This window comes from Poecilia reticulata, linkage group LG18, assembly GCF_000633615.1.
Source record: "Poecilia reticulata strain Guanapo linkage group LG18, Guppy_female_1.0+MT, whole genome shotgun sequence".
NCBI lineage: Eukaryota > Metazoa > Chordata > Actinopteri > Cyprinodontiformes > Poeciliidae > Poecilia > Poecilia reticulata.
Genome location: NC_024348.1, coordinates 14,088,641 through 14,110,080, shown reverse-complemented (window position 1 = coordinate 14,110,080; position 21,440 = coordinate 14,088,641). Strand labels below are relative to the sequence as shown.

Below are 21,440 nucleotides of genomic sequence, written 5' to 3'. Positions count from 1 at the left end.
CCTCTTGTTTTTATATTTTGCTTCTCAAAAGGCCTGATTTCATTGTAATATTTGTAATTGCTCTTTCAAAATATTTATTTGGAACTTGATTCATATCTCAATACTGTTAGGATTTGCTGTCAAGCCACTTGAAGACAAATTTGGCCTTGTGAACAACATCTCACAACAAAAAAATATTTCAGTTTGTTATGGTTTGTTATGGTCATCCACATCTCTGTAGGACTTGCTGTCAACAAGAACCACCGGTGGTGGTACTTAGTACCACTAAGTAGTACTGGTACTTAGTGGTACCAGTTCGGTGTTAGTCTGTGTTTACTGAAGTAAACACAAAGTTAATTAACAGCCAAAAGAAGGAGCTTTTCAAGCCCATCTGTCTTTGCTTCAGGCAAAAACTACTTAATAGAGAAGAGCAATGGAGAATACTTAAAAGTACAAACTACAGCCGACATCGGTGAACCATTATCTACCCATAATGTGTGGAGCAAGGATCTGAGAACGAAATCAAACCCAAATTAACTGTGTTCCAGACAGTTGGGAGTCAGAAAATCAGTGGAATATGCTAAGTGCGGTGATAAGTGAGGAGCTAATTACTGGCTACTGACAGTGTTTTGTTGTATTTTGTGTATAAATCATTAAAGAAACAAGTTCATGAGGAGACCATGGAGTACTGCGCTTGCAATAAATTTTCTTAAGTACAAATAAACTGTTTATTAGTGCAACGATTACCATAAACCAATTTGGAAACATCCGGAAATATCTGTATAATACACAGGAAAATCGCATTTTATTGTCTTTTTCAGATCTTTTGGCTCTTTGTCACAAACAGCCTGTCACAAAAATGTTCCAGTTTCTTTAGTTGAGTCTTCAAAAGAAAAAAAAAATCCCAAATGGTTTTTGTCAGAGAACTAGCAGCAAAAAAACTTGACTGAATAAGGGATGGTGCATCTCCAACGTCACGACTCCTGATTTTTTTAAATTCTGTTTAAAAAATGTGTTTTCTCTTTTCATTCACTTTTCTTATGTACTTTCAGGACCCACTACACAACTCAATATACAAATGAGTGAGAAAGCAACGACTAAACATAAACTTAGGAAGCATGAAACTGTTAATCAAACTACCTTATAACATTACAAGAGCATCAGGCTGCTTGAAAGCAAAATATAAAGGGAATAATGCTGGTTTAAAACTTTTGGATAGCTGAGCTAATGCAAACAGTAAACAATTATTACATTTGTGCAGTTTGTAAAGAGTAAATGACTATTTGCTACGGACAAAAGGACAAAGCGCAAAAATGTTGAAACCTAAGATACTGTGCAAAAGTTCAAGATGAAACATTTAAAAAAAATAAAAATATTAGTTTGTTGTGAAAACAGACTAAAGATCTTGTGTGAAAGCACTAATAAACTATGCCCTGTACTCCACTGCTGCTGAATCTTGTGAATGTTTTTCACATCCTGAAACTACTAATAGATTAAGAACTGTGTTATTGCAGTGCATGTTCCCCAATAAGCCCACGGTTTGAGCAGAACAAGTCTTAGCAGGAGACAGTGTGATGTGAACATATATGTTGCTTGACTCTGACCACGGACACCTGCCAGACCAGCTAATTTTCAGTCCTGTTCCTCTGGAGAAAAAACTCTGACCTCGTGTCAAAATGCTCTTTTTCACACCCTCCACCCCTACGAGCACTATCGGACTGCCAAAGGCAACTGGGTGAAACGTGTTTCCCCCTCCCAACAGGAAACCTCTCTTACACGTTAAAAGGGTTCTTCCCGACAAAACAGAGGGGTTATCCTTCCCTGTCAGCAAGCCGTTCCCACCGAGTTGGAAAAAAAAGGAGATGCTGTGAATTGCAAGCTTCTGACAGATGGGATGTTTTGTGAGGCAGCGGCAGGAATTCATGCAGTGGATTCTTTGGACGAGAAGACGCGAAACATACCTGCTTAGAAGTGAGCTTTATCAAGGATCCTTCGTAACCCTGAGAAAAAAAGCAAAACAGAAATATGATGTAGGGAAAGAGAGCCTTACAATAGTATTCATACCCTTATGCAAATGTATCTTTAATGTATTGTATTCTTATTTTATGTAATAAATCAAAACAGCTAAAAGGTAAAGAAAAATGTTTTTTTCAAAAATCTGAAAAGTGTGCATTTGTATTTAGCATTATTAACTCAGATTTCCCTAAATTCAAATATATGCCTTTATAAGCTGCCTACTTAATAAATAGAGTCCGCCTTTGTGGAAATTGATCTCAATATAATGTCAGCTGGTTTTTAGAAAATATTAGAGGCTAAACATGTAGTGCACCGGTCTGAAAGTGGAGTAAGAATATATCAGGGTCAGGTTATTTCCCAAGCCTGCTCACAGGCAATGTTCAACTAAACTGACAGGCCAGGCAAGGAGAGCATTAATGAGATAAGGAGATGCCCATGGGAACTCTGGAGGAGCTGCAGAGTTCCACAATTCAGCTCTAAATCATAAACACAAATGTGGGCTTAAAAGAAGAGCACCAAGAAGATGGGGGAGAAAAAAATCCATATGAAATTCCATTTAAAGTTTGTCAAAAACCATAAAGGGGAAAGCAACGTCTGGTCAAGTAAGACCAGAGTTTCACCTTTTGGCCAACAGGCAAAGGAAGCCGGTCAGAGTTGACGCAAATATCAATTTTATAGACAGAAGAAATTAAAACTGGGTTGGAGTCGAAGCACGAAACAACCCCAAACCAGGTCCAGATCAAACTGAGAAACTTGAAAACTGCTCCTCACAGATGACCTCAGCCCAATCTAACTGAGCTGAAAATATCTGGGAAAGAAAAACGCCCGTCTCTAGATATGTCACAAATAAGAACGTTGAAGAATGTGCTTACAACATAACAAAATATTGAAAGGTTTAAGTGATGCGATTACCTCTGAGAGGCACAGGCGTTTTATAACATTTGCTTTACATGGTAAGGCTGCTTTCTGGAGCTCTTAGAAAAAGACCATATGGGTTGGATTGTTGTGTCTTATCTAATTATTCAAGGCTTCCAGCTGTCAACACTCATGATGTAAACCTTTCTACTCAGGGTACATACCAAAAGCATTGTCTAATAGAGGGATTACATGGATTGCAATTATTCAATCACTCGAACAGCACTGCTCTTGAACCATTAAGGTGCATTATTCTCGGGCGACGGGCCAAAAAAGCCGGCAACATCCAGGTTCGTTCAACTGGATTAGAAATCCCTGCCAGCGCAAGAAAGCGGAGCTTCTGAGGTGAAGCAAACTGCTTTGTTTTTGGATTGCAGGCGTTGAGCCACTTTTTCCATGATGAACACGCGATCGAGATGTGATTGAAGCCCGGCGTTAGGAGCACAGACACTTGAACCTCGAGGGAGAGTTTCCATTGCCGTTTATTTCATCACCATTAATGGAGGTCTCATTGACTGCTGGAAAAAAACGGAAAGCAGCTAAGAATAGCGGCTGCAGTCCATCGGTTTAAAACATACAAACATACCTTAAATGGTCTGAAGAGGAGATAGAGCTCCCGTGGTTTGATATCCAGCGGTAGCCCACTGACGAATAGAGTTCGGACCTGAAGAGGACAAGAGAGAGGGATTATGTATTTTTCATTAACCTCTGTGGTTATAAATAGCCTCGACGGCTCTCTGACGGTGACATAGGAGATTATGAGGAACAGGACAATGAAGTTAAACAGTTACACTCGAAGATAGAGATACATTACTGTTCTGCAGGCACACTCCTTTCTGCACCATTGTGCTCTCCTGTGTAATCCACAAATGGCCAATCCCCCCTCGGCAGTTTTATCCTCTGGTTTACATTTGAACTTTTCAACTTGCAGCACGGGTTGGCATTTCTTGAGAATTATACCGTACTGTATATGTTGAGTACGTTGGCTGGGAGGAAAACCCAAACTGAGAGTGAGAGAAGGGGCATAAGGGCAGCGGACAAACTCATGATGACTTCGATCAGAAATTTATAATTGTAGAAGATGTCGTGTTATGTGAGCCGATGAGGAGAATATGTACATGGAGGCTTATTTGAGCAAGGTTTAACTTAAAAAAAAGAAACACTTTACATAATGCTTTCAGGCTCTAATGCATCAAATACTATTTTTGGAGAAATAGTTCACAACCTCTGTGATGGAAAATGTCAAAGATGGAGAATTAAGCAAAATTATTAATAAGTTGAACTCTTCAGGTTTGAAAAAGTTTGGGCTCCTTGAAATATGGGTCTGAAGACAAACATAAGCGAGGGTACAGAACAACTAACTGAACTAGTAACTGGGCTCTGACTGGGTGGCTGTGTCTTTACGTCCTTATATTATAAGTATAAAATGCAAAACTTCCTATTTTTTCACTGTAACTACATCAAATTTACATCTCTAAACTTTCATCTGATCTTTGTTGCACCTTAAACAAAATGCCTCGAAGAACATTTTGTATGTTGATACGTTTATAGACTGAAACATTTTTAAATGTTTACTTTTGATGAATTTAAAGACCAGAAAAATGTTTAACAAATTGGAAAATGTCAGATTTTAACCAATGGCCAACTGACTAGTTCACCATTCGTCAATTTGACAACAAACAGCAAGAAACTCCACTCTTCTAGTTATATATCCAGTTATTGGCGTGTCTATGAATAGGAAAATGTTCATTTGTGAATAGAAAATGTTTATTAAAGAAGGCATTTCTCTTTTTTTTTTGGTTGGAATGACAAGATTCCACCTTTGTCAGCCATTAACACTCCTTTTGTTCCAGTCATTTAATGAGAAATTTCTAATTTTGCTCTTAATTCTCACATCAAAGTCAGTATGTGACTCTTTTATTTTTCCAGCCTGGTCAGTCGCACAATGGAAAACCCACCCTCCTTGTCTAAAAAAGGCTGGTGTGAACAACAGCAGCAGCAACAGCTCTGTCCACACATTCAGACCCATTAGGACCCGAGCTGGAGTTTGGTAAACACAGACATAGCAGCACTATGGAGCACAGGTGCCGAGGAGTCGTTTCATACTGCTGAGAGCAGATCTGGTTACAGATTTGTAGGCAGCGTAACAGAAAATTCTTTAGTTACATGCGTCTGTGAATCTGTCTGTGCTTAATAAAGGGTTAGCCCAGGACAGAGCTGTTAACGCATATCCAAACGTTGTGTGGATATGTGGAGATTTTAAGCGACAGCTTTAAATCTCCGTCAAAAGATTCAAAATGTAAGAAAAAAGTAGCCTTTCTCCAGTTGTATTTTGCATGTATAATACATACAAATTAAAAAAAAAAAATCTTAAATATGCAATTTAGCTGTAGTTTAACTAAAAACTGCCTCCTTAATCTCAGTAAGGCTTTCAGAAAATTATAGTTTTGTACACAAAGAGGATTTCGAAGCTCCCAGATTCATTAGATTTAAAACTCAGGGGACAAAAGGAGCTGCTGAACTAACACTACACCTCATTCCCAAATGTAACCTGATCCACACCCCCAAAGCCAGAGGCTGATCAACACATAAACAAACGCAGCTTAGCAACTGGGGCAGCAAAAGCATGGTCAACGTCACCAAGCTCATTCAAAAATAAAATAGAAAAAAAACCCGTTCCCCTGTGGTAACTCTCATCACGGCGGTGAGCTGAAACCTGCGTTGTCCTCACTTCACCTCGTCTCAGGCAGATATGTTTAAATCAACTCTCAGGAGGCTCTCCTCACGTTTAAAAGTCAGCAGAATAAACTCAACCAGGCTCAAAGCAAATACAAAGACTACACCTTTAAAATGGGGTTGTAGGTGAGTCACCTTTACTTTTCCACCCGTCCATTTATTGTTCTTCTCATCTGAGATCAGGTCAGTGGTGTAACAGATCATGTTAGGGCAACACAATATTAAAAAAACAACAAAAAAGCAACATTTGTTTGCTGAAAGAGTTGCTTCTCATGGCATCTGCTGTTTTGGCCTTGAGGCAACTTGTCACTCCTTAATGACTTGAACACGTTAATCACCTCTTAAAACCCTTTCAAACCTGCATCAAGGAACTGGTGTCAGCAAATATACCGGCACAGAAAACCCGAATGCTTAATACTTTAGAAGTCTTTATAGAATAACATGTGTGTAACAAGTTGATATTAGCGAGTTAATTAGTCGAGCATCTGCGTAGGTTACTGGTGGACGAGGGTTCTTTGAGCCAGCTGAGCAGCAGCGCATAGCAACAAGTGGAGGTGGAGGAGCAGCATTTGGATACTTTCTGCTCCACGTAGCAAGAGAAAACTCCTGTAGCTTTCTGCATCTTTTTGATGGAAACAGGTTACAGTGGAGGAACAGCATGATTGTTCTTGAAATACCTTGATACCAGTAACCAGCGCATTGTTATTGGAAACTCACAAGAATAAAAAATAAAGCTACATAGGTTTGAGTCATTGCCAAATTTTAGCAACAATTATTCTTGCTGAAGCAAAAAAAAAAAAAAAAGACCCCTAAATAGATAGAAAACTCATCACCCAGATTTAATAAGACTAGATTAGATTAAGTGTAGTTGTCTTAAAGACAAAGATCAGAATTGTCGCTTTAACAGGAATTTGGCATGTGGCATAATAAATCCGTATCTATCCAGTGATCTATCTTGTCAAATATCTCTAATTGAACGTCTTATCTTTAGTCAGAGACATTTGAAAACTAGACAAGTTAAGACACACAACAAGGAGTACTCCAGAGCCTTGGAACAATGGGAAATTCTTGGCTGCTTCGGACCTCATTCCTAAGACTTCCTGACGTCAGCTATTGTGATATATGATCTTTTCTTTCCCTGCGTGTCCGGTGTGGAGCTGACTGCACACGTTGGTGATAGAGTGTGGCAACAGCTCTTCACAGCGTACATCTGCTGTTGATTACCGCGAGTGTATTATGCCGCTAACAGAGTTGTAAAGGGGACTGCCGTCATTGTGAAATTTCATAATCCATTAAACCAAAGTGAAGGTCAGATCAGAGACCAAGCAGTTATACAAAACACACACACACACACACACACACACACACACAAAGTCAAACCTTCTGCTACCGTTTTACTGGATTTGTTTTACTGGTTTCCTCGTGAGTCACATACCTACATTACCATACTGCTGAGGAACCAGGTCCAACAGCTTTGAGTTGTTGACCATTTATGGCGTGTTCACACACACACAGAGTAACGCGCAGGCGGGCTTCGATCAGAAACAGCAGCCTTTACCTTCAATAAGCCAGCTGAGTGCTTCGCAGCCGGTGTACCGGCACAGTTCCTTGGCAACGCCTCAGCGGAGCAAGGCAGAGTGCGTAGCCCCGGGGCCAAAAACATCACATCCTATTAAGGCCACTTCTGCAGCAAGTCCTGGGGGGATCCATGCACCTCTAATCAGAGATCCCTGACTCCACAAGCACCGGATGAGGTCATCACCTTATTGGCTCTCTTTTCTGGAGCCACCCTGTTTGTTTAGACCAAGAAAGGGTGATGCTCAATCAACAACACCCAAATGAAAGGCAAGCAGGAGGGAAAAATCTAATGTAATCAAAACTTCACTAAAATTTGGACGTAGCAACTAGAATATTTTTCTCCATTTCTACGTGTTTTCATTACAATCTACAAAGAAAGTTTTGTGCTAACAAATTAGCCAGTCACTTGGCAATCAAACTTTCAAGGTTCTCATCTAGAGGTGGCAAAGATGACTCGTAGGCATTCAAACTGAGATTTGGGATGACGAAGAAACTGGACTTAAGTGAATATGAATGCAACAGTTTGGATGTCAGTGTTTCAGAAACTCCTGATCAACTGGGACAGACAACATTCCAAAAAAGAGAAAATATGCAGGGAGCAGCAGTTGTGTGGGTGAAAATGCTTTGCTAACATCACAGATCAAAGGAGAACAAGCTAATAGACTGGCCAAAGAAGATAGAAAGGCAACAGTAGCTTAAATATCCCCTGGGTGAAGCAAAGATATCATCAGCATGTCACCTCTGAACATGATGAACCTTGAAGAAGGTGGGATACAGCCAGAGTAGGGGCCAACTACCGTGAGCTAAAAACAGGAAACTGAGGCTGAAGTTCACACTGGAGGACCAAAGCAGATTAAAAACAACAGTGCCTTGTCCAGTGTGCCTAAATTTCAGATGCAACATTCAGAAGGTAGGATCAGAGTTCAATGTATACAACATGAAAGCCTGGATCCAGTAGTTGATCCAACAGTTTAGGCTCGAGGAGGCGGTGAAAACACTCTGCAACCTTTAGTACCAATTAGGTTTTTTTTTAATGCCACACCATAAAGCAATAAAATTTAAACAGCATTTAGAACAATTTAACTTTCCACTTACTGGTAGCTAAAGTGTCAAGAAGCCAAGAAAATCCTTCAAAACTTGAATTCAGGTCAAGGTTTTTCAGAAAGGAAACTTCACTTGGTCATTTGGTGAGCCAACATCTAGAAGATTTGTTTCAATAATCAAACAACAGAAGTTATTAATGTGTCATTTCTATTCAGCTTGCACTGTAGGTTCTGTTGAATCTGCCATACCTTCTGAGTGAAAAGCGTCATTATAGTCTGCTGCACAGTGCAACTCCCTCGTATATTTGGTTTGACTGCGACGGATTGCTATTTTGACCGTTCCGTCCGTCTGTAATGAGTGACACGACTTTGTTGCAATGTGAGGAGATTGCGACACATTTCCGTCTCCGTCCTTGAATGAAGGTATCAGACAAACAAATTAATAAAACTGGGATTTCCTTCAAACTAAATAAATGGCTTTGGACACATCATTTACCATTAAAAATAGAAGAGACAACTCAACCTTTTTTTCTTTATAAGAAAAACATTTATTTTTTCTGAATTTTTGTATTTATATTTGAATGCCTGTGTATTTTATAACTGAAGTAAAATTACTTGTTTCCATTGCCAAACATGACCAATAAAACTGATTCCATCCATTTTCTTACACCCTTGTCCCTTTGTGGGGTTGGGAGGGTTGCTGGTGCCTCTCCAGTTATAACGTTCCGGGCGAGAGGCGGGGTTCACCCTGGACAGGTCACCAGTCTGTCGCAGGGCAACACAGAGACACACAGGACAAACAACCATGCACACACACACTCACACTCACACCTAGGGGCAATTTGGAGAGGCCAATTAACCTGACAGTCATGTTTTTGGACTGTGGGAGGAAACCGGAGAGAACCCACGAATGCACAGGGAGAACATGCAAACTGCATACATAAAGACCGGGGCCAGGAATCAAACCCAGAACCTTCTTGCTGCAAGGCAACAGCTCTACCAACTGCGCCACTGTGCAGCCCCGATAAAGCTGATTATGAGATAGTATGGGTAGGTTTAAGTTTTCAGTGTTATTTGTTTTATGTGGTTCCTGTAAATTAGACAAGTTTTCACAAGATCTTAGCGTTAGTGTTTTTGTTTTTTGCTATGTTGCTGTGTAAAATCAGAAGTTTGTGGTCAAATTTTAATTACAATTTTGCTAAGATTTGCCAATATCAATTTTAGGTGTGTAATGAAGAGAGCTTCATTACTGGGTCTACTTTTACTTAAATCACTGTATAGCACTTTAAATGCACTTTTTGCACTTTATGAACAAGCACTTTATTTAGCACTGCACTTTAAGCAGAGATTTGCACATAAATAGCAATTTGCACACGAGAAGTTTTAATGGTATTTATTGAGTATTTTAGTAATTAGCATGTAGCCTTTTGTTCTGGGCTCTGCACAGCTGCTCCTCATTGGAAAGTGAGCTGGTTGCCTGTGAAGGGAGGATAATTGTTACTCAGAGCAATGAGCTACTGGTGGGTAAAAATGAACAAATGTGTGTGCATAATCTGTAAAGTGTGGAGTGCTGATATTGAGTGACTCACCTGTCTTTTCTGTGTCCTCTCCAGGGTGTTTGGGCAAATACTACCCCGGGGGTCCAGACACCATTTATAGGTTCTGGGAGAGGCCATTGAAAAGTGTGGGGAGATAATCGTTTATGGGTTTTTGTGGTGTTTCATTTGGTGTAGGATAAAATATGAAATATTTATAAAAAGTAAATTTAAATGTTTATTTATTAAAGTGTATTTTATTTAAATAGGTGGAGATTTGTTAAGGGAGATCCCACTGTGAAGTGGAAGTGGTTGAGTCCAACACAGCTGAGACTATTTAAGCCTTCAGTTTTCACCTGTGAGGAGGAATAATTATTGTCTGTGTATTGATGCTGTGAGGAGAATAAACCCACTGCTGTTGCCACCTGACTCTGCCTCCTGAAATCTTCATCATCGTAAAATCCAACCGCAAAACGGCCGCCTTGTTACAAGGTGAATTTTTAAGTTAAAAAATACAATCAAGATTATTCAAAAGTGGTTAATAAGCCACAATTTATATTTGGACCAGAAGAGAGGTAACATAAAGCAGGGTTTAACTAACATTTCAAAACAAGTACAAAATATGTGTTTAAATTTTAAATGGTAAAAATAGTAAACATCAAACTTATTGTGAATTCTTACACAATATACCAATAGGTTTTATTATGACTATTAGATTTCAAAAAGGTCCACAACATTTTAATCAAGCTGTTATGCATTCAGCCCTTCCGATTCTGCGAGTCTCATCACTAAAAATAGCTAATTTTAGGGGTTCTTCACGCTGAAGAGCATGTTTGTCAGCACAATCATGTGGTATTTAGCAATGGTGCATTCAATGATTTGAGAAATCTCTCTTTTTTTTTATTATTTTCAACCTGCCAGACAAGGGTCAGGGCTGAAAGTCAGCTGATTGTAGTCACCAGCCAATCTGCAGGTTGAGTTTCTCCTGAACTATTTGTTCTTTGTTAAAGAAATCTTCAACAAACTGACATCTTGCTAGTGTTACGATTTTTCTGCAGAGCAATTTGCTGAAGTGTAGAACTAATGTTAGAATGTTCACCAGCTTTTAATTTGATTCATTCACAAGTTGGGTCACAACATATTTCAGTGCAGCTCGCAGTTATTAGTGAGCAGTTTAATAAACCTAGTGCTTTGCTTTCAGAGTTGTTAAATTTAATGACTTGTGCTGGATGAACTAATCTGTGCACAGTGCAGAGCAAGCAAATAGACAGAGATACATAGACACAGCAGCTAATACACTCTGTTTCACTGTGAACACCATTACTCACTTTATGATAGAAAACCCTAAGTCATTAGATGAAGAAAATAAACAGCATTGGAAGTCATGCGTGCAAAAACAGGCTTTTATACTCTCTATATTAATGCCATGGATTAAGGTAATTAGCCAATATTTATCACAGTTCTTTGCAATATCTACATTGCACACACCAACATTGTGATGCCTATAAATTTAAATATAAGGTTCAGTTCTAATAGACAGTGCTGACTTTAAAAAAGATATCAACACCGTGGGCATCACCAATCCAAATCTCACACTGACTTATGTTATAAATAATGAAACAGACAAAACCCATTAAACTTTCAGCTACAATGCTATCAATCAAAGACTTCCCAGCTGCATCATGCTACACGCCTCCCTCTGCCGCTGTCACGGCTCAGTGTTGGCATCACTCTTCATCATCCTCATTGCTTTGTTTCTTCATCTTCCACGTCAAAGGGCGTGAGGAGTGAGGGACTGCAGGCCCGAGACGTGTCAACCAGCCATAAATGGACGAGCCTGTCTGTCTGCTAATGATCACGGTTCGTCGGGTCAAGTTTCCCATTCTGGGTCAGAGGTCGCAGGTTAGACTCGGGGTTGTTTTTGTAGGGCAAAAGGTTAACTGTGAGACTGAGTGCACTCCAGGCGTCACGCCTGAACTCAGAGTGGAGAATGCCTTCTGTTTTTTTCCGTCTCTCTCTCTCTCCAAGTCCTACGAGTGCGTTTGACGAACAATTACGACTCAGTGAGACTCTGTAAATGTTCCAACAGGTTGACCTTTAAAACAAATGACCTGGTAGGCTTGCACTCTGCTCTTCTTTTGCTCTATTCTTCCTGCCTCCACAAGAATTTTTTCTTGTTTATAATCTGACCTAGAAACACAAAAAGTCTGTTCTCTGAATTTCAACAAAACAGCTTCTTTGGTATCATGTGAATGGGGAAACATGCATATATATATGTTTTTTTTTTTTCACAGATTGTCAGCCCCACATCAGTTTGACTCCATTGTCAGCTTAAGAGCTCATCGAAATTACTCTGAAGCGACATGATCTCTTCTTCCTTTCTGACATCTAATGAGTCTTCTCGAATGGACTTAAAATTCCTTAGGGCTCATTAATTTGAACTAATCTCCGCTTCGGCGTTCATCAACCTCTCCTTTTGTCGCCGGTCGACCAAGTGAACGTCTAAAATCGCCGGTTGTGTTGTGGATGGATGAGCTGAGGGTAAGCGAGGACAAATAAATTTTAAAAAAACACAAAAAACAAACACCAGATCCTGAGTCATCGGCAACAAACTGGGTGAAAACAAGTCACCATTTGTCAAATCTTTCTCATCATCTGTCACAGTCTGTTAACCAGAACCGTTAGTTTCTGACTTAGGCGTGTTACACTCTTATTGACTCACTATCAGTACCAGAGGTTTGTTTGTGTTTTGATTTACATTAATTTGCAGGAATCGCAAGAGATCCTTTAATTATAATTTATATATTAGTTTGGAATTTTTGTCATTCACCATGTGCCATAATACTCCAAAAATAAATATTAAAATTTGAGCCTTTTAATACAGTAGAAAAAATAGGGTTATAGAACACAGCCACTCGCAAAAAGCTAAAATAATTGAGTACTTCACTAAAAACTTTCTATTTTAACAGTTAAAATGCACAATATACCTTAACATGCATTAACACACAGCGTGAAAGCCCATTTGGCACTAATGCAGAAGCTAATATCCATGGTCCACCTTGCCTCTGTTCTTGAGAGTACAGACAATCACTGGAGAGGAAAATGATTGGCGCTCATGGATTGACTGCTTCTCAAACAACAACCAATAGCGTGTCAGGCAGCACCCTGGTGTTTCAGCTTAGCAAGCTGCATTTTAGATAGGCTTGATGAAAATATTCACAAATAGGCAGATGCTCTGCAAAAGATGCTCCTTATTTCAGCCAGCTGGAACTACAGTGTGCACCAACGGAGTGAGTAGCTTCATCTTCCATTCCATTAAAATCACCTGAAACCACAGGAATAGCATGACGGAAAATGTTGGTGTGTTTCTTTTTATTATTGGACTTTTTCAGACCAAGAAGAAAGAAGGTCAACATAACCTCAAATAGGTCTGCTGACAGATCTACTTGAGCAGAAATTCATCGTTAAACAAATATTTTTTTTCTGTCCCATGAAGAAATAAGACTTAGAGCTCTGTAGCTTTAAACTGAAATGCAACCATTACATTTAAAAATGAATGTAATAACTGATCAATGTTGAGAAATGCTTGAATTACTACATACCAGTTCTAGAAATATAACACATATAGCATCCATCTCGCTTGTATTGCTCTCCAAAATGGTAAAGACAAGGAAACATGTAATACAAGTAAGTCAGATTCAAAGCCAAATATGTTCACAAGAAAAAATTGCTTGCCTAAACTGATCAAACTCTGCAATCAGAGTAATAACCATCATCTTCAAAACAGCAAGATGATGCAAATGCTCAAGTATTTTAAGGCTAACTACAAATATTTGCCAATAACTCTTGAGGTGTTGGAGCTAAGGTAGGCTTTGGTTGTACTTCAAATTGAATACGCTGGTAAGATCACGTGATCAGAAAAAAGAGGAGGGAGAGTTGTCAGTCGTCTGCATGCTGTTTTCTTACGGTCGGAGTCCCTCCTCAACTTCCACAAGCCAAAACCAGCCCCTGATCTCAGACATCTTTCACCCTACAGCCCGATAAAGGATAAGGGGGTACGTCCACCGGGACACAAATAGGGGCAAGCAGGATGGAAACGACGGGAGTAGACAGCTCTGCAAATTATAAACGGTGCCAGGGTGGAGCGAGGGAAAGTGGGAGGAAACGGCAAGAGAACAAGATAAAGGCAGAGAGAGGGGAGAAAAAGGGTGGGACAAAGGAAAGACGGGAGGGAAGGAAACAGAGGGCAAGGGAGATAAAAAAGCAGTGGCAGAGGATGGATGAATGGAGGGAAGAAATTAGATGAAATAGCGAGTCTGAGAAAGAGTAATGAACATAAAAAGGATCTCAATAGCAGGTGTGAAGACTGAGAGCATACACTCCACGCTGTGAGGCGGATAATTATAGCCCGTGAGTGAGTAATATTTAGTAAAGCTGACAGCATGACAAAGGACGGTAAAATGTCTCACACATCTAGGGAAAAAGTTCGCACTTCCTCCATCACAGCGCGGTTTCATCATATCATTAACTACAAAACAAACTGAGAACTGACAGCCGAGGTCTTTTAGGGGAAGCAGCACCAAATATATTGAAGATATATATATTAACCTGAGAAGAAAAAGTAGGAGACAAGTAACAGTACTATAAATATATATGTACGTTTTTTTTATTGTCACATCTGTCCTGACGGCTCTCTGCTTTCTTGTTGTCTTTTCAAATACCTCTTGTCGCACTGCTGACAAATGGCTAAGATAAGATGACAATTCCCCTCAGGCTTTTATAAATAAACTCCATCTTCTCAGACTGTCAGACGGAGCAAGGTTTTATGGTTTCTGTGTGGCAGTAAAAGTGGCTTGTTGACGTCTTTATTGCCCTCACCTCACTCAGGGTTTAATTCTACTTATTTATTTTTTGTAATATTCTGCTTTTGTGTCTTCCTTGAATTGTCACAGGCTCGGTCTACTGTAGATCTTTTGTCCGGTCAGATTCTCCGTCCGTTCGCACCCCATCGTGCCGACCCCTCCTCCCTCAGGTAACGTTTCATGTCACAGAGAGTTAGCGTATCGCCGTGCCCTTTTCATAGATACATGCACACGCTCACGGATCACACGCATCCCCAACGCCGCCACCGCGCTGCCCATGGAGCTTCTCCAGCAGCGAGACTCACCCCGCCCCACAACCTAAGAACAAAAAAAAAAAAAGGTCACGCTTGCTGCCCACATGACCTGCTATGTTGAAGAGGATACCTGAAGCAGGCCAAGCACAACTCAATTACACCCCGGGGGGGAGACGCACCACGTTCGCTCAACTCGTTCGTGCAATATTCCCTGCAACTTTGAGAACATTCAACATGTATTAAGGGGGTTCAAGGACCGTACTTAGCAGGACTTTTCTGTCCGTGATCCTTTCTGTCCAGAAACTGAAGCTTGGCACATCGACCCGGTAATCGGGTTTCATCTTAAGCAGACGTAAGACATAGAGAGGCGAACCGACAACAAACAGGTGAAAGGTCAAGCCGACAGTTGGCTGGCAGAGATCAGATGCACTTCATATTCTCCATTTGCCTTTTCCATCCTCCTCTGTTTCTCCACTGATTGTCAGAATACAGTGAAAGAGGCCAAGAAGAAGCCATAGTGTCTTTTCTGTTCCAACACGCCATCGAGAATCCAAAGATGTTTAATGAAATCCAGTCAAACTCCTTAAATCAGCCAATCAGTTTGTCTCTGGATGATTTTGATTAATCTGGTACAGGTATTCTTTTTAAGTCGATTCTCATTCTGTTTATTGTTAAATACAAAGTTTCTCATGCAAACTTTTTTGAAAAATGTAAAGCCTCTGCTACCATAAAAAAAAAACATACAGCCGGTTCTTTAATATATATATATATATATGTACCTATGACTAGAGCTGCACCAATTTCCAGCTTTGCTTGAGATCTGATTGGTTAAAATTTTTCTGAGTTATGAACAATAGTAAGACAAAGAAATCTGCTATAAGTACTTTTACTTTGACAAAAGGACGTTTAGTAGTGATAGAGAAAACTGGTTGATTCCAGAATCTTTCTCATGGATTGGTGCATTATAACTACAACCAGAAGTAATGTCACATTTTTTTAAGCTGAATTCGGTAGATCTGTTTTCCGTAAATAAACAAAAAGGTATTCACAGTTGTTGGAAGTTTTTGCATTAACTGAAAACTGGCTATTTGAATTTATTTGAGGGTCTTTTACCATTAGAGTATCATACAGGCATCAGTCCCACCATTTAATATTATCTCTGAATAGGTTTATCAGCTGCCAAATGAATGATGTCTCCACATTATTTACTTGCCCTTTGTCTTTAAATGTCACCTTTCTGTTAACATTAAAGTGTGTTGAAGTCTCAGCGTGCATAAATATCCGTCCGCATTATAAATAAGCGAACACGCACGCCATATCTCTCTATCGAACCCTTGTCATATCAGATTAATACAAGTCTCCTTTAGGGTCCAACCCAGACGTCTTGTCCAAAAAAGGTCTGGAAACCGGCCGCGGTCGAAACGTATCTCTGACAGTTACCAGCGTGTCACCTCAACTTCATCAGCAGCCAAGTGCTGCTAAACGTGAAAGCATCCAGAACACCTGATAATCGCGCTTATCGCAGGCAGCTCTCCAGATAAGATGCTGCAGGGGCTAAAACCCCTCCAAACCCCCCCACACCCCCAACGCCTCCTCCTGCATACCTCGCCAGCAGCCAGACCATGTTTGGTGACCGCCGGTGCACGCAAGATAAACGTTAAGCATCGTCGACGGCGTGCGAGGTTGAGCAACGGAGCCGAGCTCGCAGCAGCAGTGCTTTGCTGGTGCGAATCAGTGATCCATTGAGGCGCAGGCTGTGCAAGAGCGGGGAGGGAGGGCGTGATGTTGTTCAGCATGTGAGAGTCACACCAGCCGGGCTGCTGAACTTTGCCTCTCATAAGGTTAGTTTATAGTTGGGCAGTTAGGATTCGAGGAAAGGGAAATTTAAGAAATGATGCAGAGAAAGCCCAACTCGCATTACTCTTTGCCTTACTGTACAAACATCTACATCTGTCTGCACACTTGTGAACAAGTGGAAAAAACAACGACTTGAGCCTCCTTCCTCCATCCCCCTCCCCTCCGCAGCTCAAACAACACAAATCATTAGAGCAAAGACAAAGTGGGGCTGTCCAACCTTATGTTAATTCGTCCAAGTGAATGTAAGTCTCGGCCAGTCTGGACGAGATCCAAACATTTCTACAACATTAGATTCCTCTGGCCATTACTCTCCCCGTCTCTGTGTCTGCCTTTCACACAGACAGTCCTCGTCTGGTGGTGCAGCCCGTCGACAGCACGGAATTTCAATTTCGAAAGAGTCCAGATATTTATCAAACAAACGGGACGAGGCGGGGGGAAAAACTAACGTTTTCATCAGAAATACTGTAATAATGACTCTCTGTTATTCAGTCGGGAATATTTCATACTCTATCAGAAGGCAAATTATCACAGGTGAAGGTCAGGACATCCGATAGTATGCGGTCAAAATTTTAATTACAACTGCAAAAAAAGCAGCTAAAGTTCGCTTTACAAGAGCAGCTGCAAATTGTTACTAATGTTTCAGCTTCAAGTCAAAGCTATGAAATGAGTACAGGATGAGCTGATGACTAGGAATCAAATGTAGGTTTTAAAGGTCCTGCTTGGAGCCAAACTGCACAAAATTCTGATGTAATTTAATTTTAAGAGCTTTTTATCACTCTTGTTTCAATTTTATTTTCCGGAAACAAAAGAGCGTAATGTTTTGTCCATTTAGTCTGTTAAAGTTGGAGATAGACCAGTTGACTGGTTGACAAATTAAACTGGTCCATTTCCGTTACACTGGAAACTCTGAGACCTGAGAGTCAATCTACCTGCTGGAGATCGGAACTGGCTGACTTTTCTTGATCTGCTTTTTTTTTTGTTGTTGTTTGTTTTCACTTATTCTTCAACGGCACTTAAACTACAACTGGCATCAATTTTGGTCGAAAAACGCATCAACAAACAGCAAATACTTTAGCCACTTCTTCAAGTGCGTTAAAACCAAAATAAATTTCATGTTATAGGCTATGATGTACAAATGGGAAATTTTTGCTGCTTCTTTTAATTCAACATTTTGACCTCTATCAAGGAAACTGCAGCACATTTTTATTGTTACACTGTTTTTATATGTTACAATTAAAAAAAAAAATCCAGATTAGTCAAAATCTAAATTCAGTGTTGGTCAGAAAAAGCCTGATCGCTGCATCTTTATACAAAACCGACGATAAGATAGATACATCTCTATTATACATCTCTGTTATTTGAATTTTATGTCAAATTTAGACATGGATATAACAAAACCTTTATTCTTGTCTATTACAACTACACATGTACACTTTGTCAAAAAAAATAAGTATCCTCCCCATTCACAGTGGGAGGGTACTACATCTGTCATTGTGTAATCTTTGGTGTGTAGTTTTCTATAATTCAAATAGTTATAGGAACCAGATCATTTGTCAAACAGGCCACAGGCACTGATTCCCATCATTAAAAAAACGGAATATATTCTAATACCCAAACATTATATCACATAAAAGAGTTCAAACTGAAAGAGAAAACTAATCAAAAAATAAAAAGCAATTAGCATAAGAATTGCCATTGGTACTGGCAATTAAGAAATACCTAATTGGTACATGTCCAATTAAATGGACAAATTCTCAATATTTTCAGGACCAAACTGCCACTGACTCAAGGCAATAAGCTGTTTGCTTAAATGCACACATTTGTTTGGTATATTTGAATTTGACAGTATTCAGGACAGAACTGAACTGACTTCACTGTAATGGATTGTACTGGAAGGAATGGCATTGACTACAACTGAATTTGGACCAACTTGGATTGTAAATAATCAGCCACGAATTGACCTGCTTGTCTTGTAAAGTGGCATCTGTTGTAAACTGGCGCTACACAAATAAACTAAGCTGAATTGAGTGTGTTTTGAATTAAAAAATGGCTGTGACTTCAACTAGCAGAGACAGAACGGCGTCCCAGAAGACGACCTGTCAAACAATCCGATTCATGAGGTCAGAAAGACTCAGACTGAACTTCTTAATTTCTCATCCTTTACCTCATCCGAGAGGTGCTACATAAACTCCCTGCATCTATAGAAACCCCTCCGAGCTCTGGACCAAGTATGGCATTACATCAGTCCGGGGCATGTTTGGCTATTCAGTTACAAAGTGACGAGCCTTAATCAGATTTACTCCAAGGGAGATATCTAACATAATCTGACACATCTTTTCTTGCAAGCTCGAAAATAACAATCCCTGTCCTTTGAATGGAGACACGTTCGTGCCAAAAACAAAGACGTACACAACCAACCTAATCAGAGACATTGTTGAGCCAGACTGCGCAGCGTTTACAGAAACTGGACCGCCATCTTATCTTTATTAGGAAAGATTATCTCACATTTTTTCCCAACAAACCATTCTGTTGTGCTTAGATGGAGGAGGTAACTGTAATGCAACAAAGAGTTATTGCCTGCATGTTGCAGCAGCAGCTGTTTGAACTTCAATGACTCCTCTGTGCTTCTCTGAACTCTGATTCACTTTGGCTCAGAATCTCTTTTATAGTTGTGTTTAGAGGTCCAAACTTCCTGTTATTATTATTACTATTGCAAAATGCTTACCTAAACATTGTCTCGGTTATCTGGGGGTAAAAATGTGAGTAAAATGTTATCGAATTAAGCTAGTTTTTTTTTTCATGTCTAAAAGATTAAAAAACCTAAAACCATCAGCAACAAGAGGCTTAAAATTGGCAAAAAAAAAATTTTACATTACATTTTTACAAGGCGCTGTTTCATGTCTACACCTCAGTATTTGTTCATTACAAAACAAATATAAATGAAGAAACACATCTAAAATAAATACACCTAAAGTTTTGATGATTTTGAACTAAAGTATTTTTTAAGCATTTTGATCTCATTTTTAGCCTGATGTAAAAGCACTTATTTACTAAATGCAGGAAGTGAGATCTGCAAGATTATGTGTAAATGGCACAGGCAATTAGATGTTCTCACTTTTTCCTCTTTTTTTTATTTCATTGCCGTCAATATAGAATAAAATAAACAAAATACCCGAGTTGAAAACTCATCATTACCATATATGGACAGTGACGTCATGAGCTGAAGCGAAAACTTTGCGAGGACAGGTTGAGGTGAGGAGAGAGCGGAACATGAAAAACTGCGTCTAATTTCAGCTTTCAGTCATTTCTTCAGCTCATCATTTCATTTGTGAAAATAAAGTCCAACCAAGTTTACATTTCTACTTTCACACCAAATAATCAGCTGTTTCTCCTTGTGTCGTCTGTAAAGAACAGAAGAATAACGAGGAGGGTGAGGGGGGGGGACTACTCGTATCAGGAGGTCTGGCGAAACTTTGACCAGTTTATAGAAACTCCGAGTAAAGTGAAGACACTTTCGGACAAGCAGGCTAAAAAAATTTTTTAAAAAAGTGGAAATTCCCAGAGGAAGCAGCTCGAACCTGATTATTAAGCGTTTAAAAAAAAAAAAAAAGCAGCAGCTCCTGAGCTCCAGGTACGCTGGTATACATACCTCCTCTTCGTGGTTGGTGAATTCACTCTGCTCGTTTTCCTTCTCGATTTTGTTGTTATTCATTCTGAGTCGGACTCTTTGTTGTTTTTCCTCACTCGGAAGGTCGTCTTCTTTTTCTTGTGTCGCTTTGCTCGTCTTCTTCCTCCACAAATTAAATTAAAAAGCACCCTCCGACTGGACCCGAGCCTTTAGTTCTCCCCTTTAGTTCCGAGACATTAATGACTTGTCTTGTTTTTATTATTTAACCAAAGGAGTCAGTAAAGAGGGGTGGGGGGGGTCTGCTGTGAGCGGCGTGTGTGTCTCAGCGCTCGGATATTCCCTCAGCATTCCCTGGAAAGCTCCTCCGTAGGGCTCCTCTTGTTGCTGTTTCCCCCTAAAATGAAATACAGTTTAATGTTGAGCGAAGCGCGCCGCAGGCAAACTTCTCTCCCCATCCCACTGTCCGTCCCTCCGTGCGGAAGCAGGCGAGGGAGGACGAGAGGGAGGGGTTTCTGGGTGGGGTAGAGGGCTGGAGGATGCGCCGCAGCGCAGCGGCGTTTATGAAGATTTATCCACCGCTGGAAGAGCTACAGCGGCAGGGGGGAGAAACGAAATATATATCCATCACCTTTTGGACCAGCTGGATGTTATTTTAGTGACTGAAACATTCCTGAAATATTCTCCTAAGGCGCTGGCTTATGTGGTTATTTATTTTATTTTTTATTTTTTTTTATCTGACTGCCTGCACAAATTGCTGAGTCGAGAGGGGTGTGGACAAAAGGGGCGACACAATTCTTGCTTCTGTTGTCTCCAGTTGCGAATGTTGCGAACTTCTTTTGAACTTGAGGTTTTCTTTCATGTTACAGCCACAAACCAAACTTCAGTGGATTGTACCGACGACTACGGCAATGGTTATAAAGTAGTGCAACACTGTGCACAACTCTGAAAGAGTTAAATTAACACCGATTTTGATAAGGACCAAAGAGAGTCGGCATAGTGTTGATTTAACTCTGCAGAATTTGCTGTGTGAATAGAAA

General features: G+C 40.0%; 1 protein-coding gene across 3 annotated transcripts in view; it reads right to left on the bottom strand.

Moving 5' to 3' along the window:
• The window catches only part of LOC103480657 (RNA binding protein, mRNA processing factor), a 46,077-nt gene extending 25,161 nt beyond the window's left edge, over positions 1 to 20,916 (bottom strand). For 2 of the 3 annotated variants that reach the window (XM_008435686.2, XM_008435685.2), the window contains exons 1-3: positions 20,425 to 20,916; positions 3,497 to 3,574; positions 1,941 to 1,979 (exon numbers count right to left, since the gene is read on the bottom strand). In XM_008435686.2, the coding sequence (XP_008433908.1) occupies positions 1,941 to 1,979; positions 3,497 to 3,574; positions 20,425 to 20,487 (180 nt within the window). In that variant the 5' untranslated portion in view covers positions 20,488 to 20,916. The remainder of the gene's footprint in view (positions 1 to 1,940; positions 1,980 to 3,496; positions 3,575 to 20,424) is intronic. The other variant, XM_008435684.2, reaches the window with a different exon arrangement.
• Positions 20,917 to 21,440: the final 524 nt, after the last annotated feature.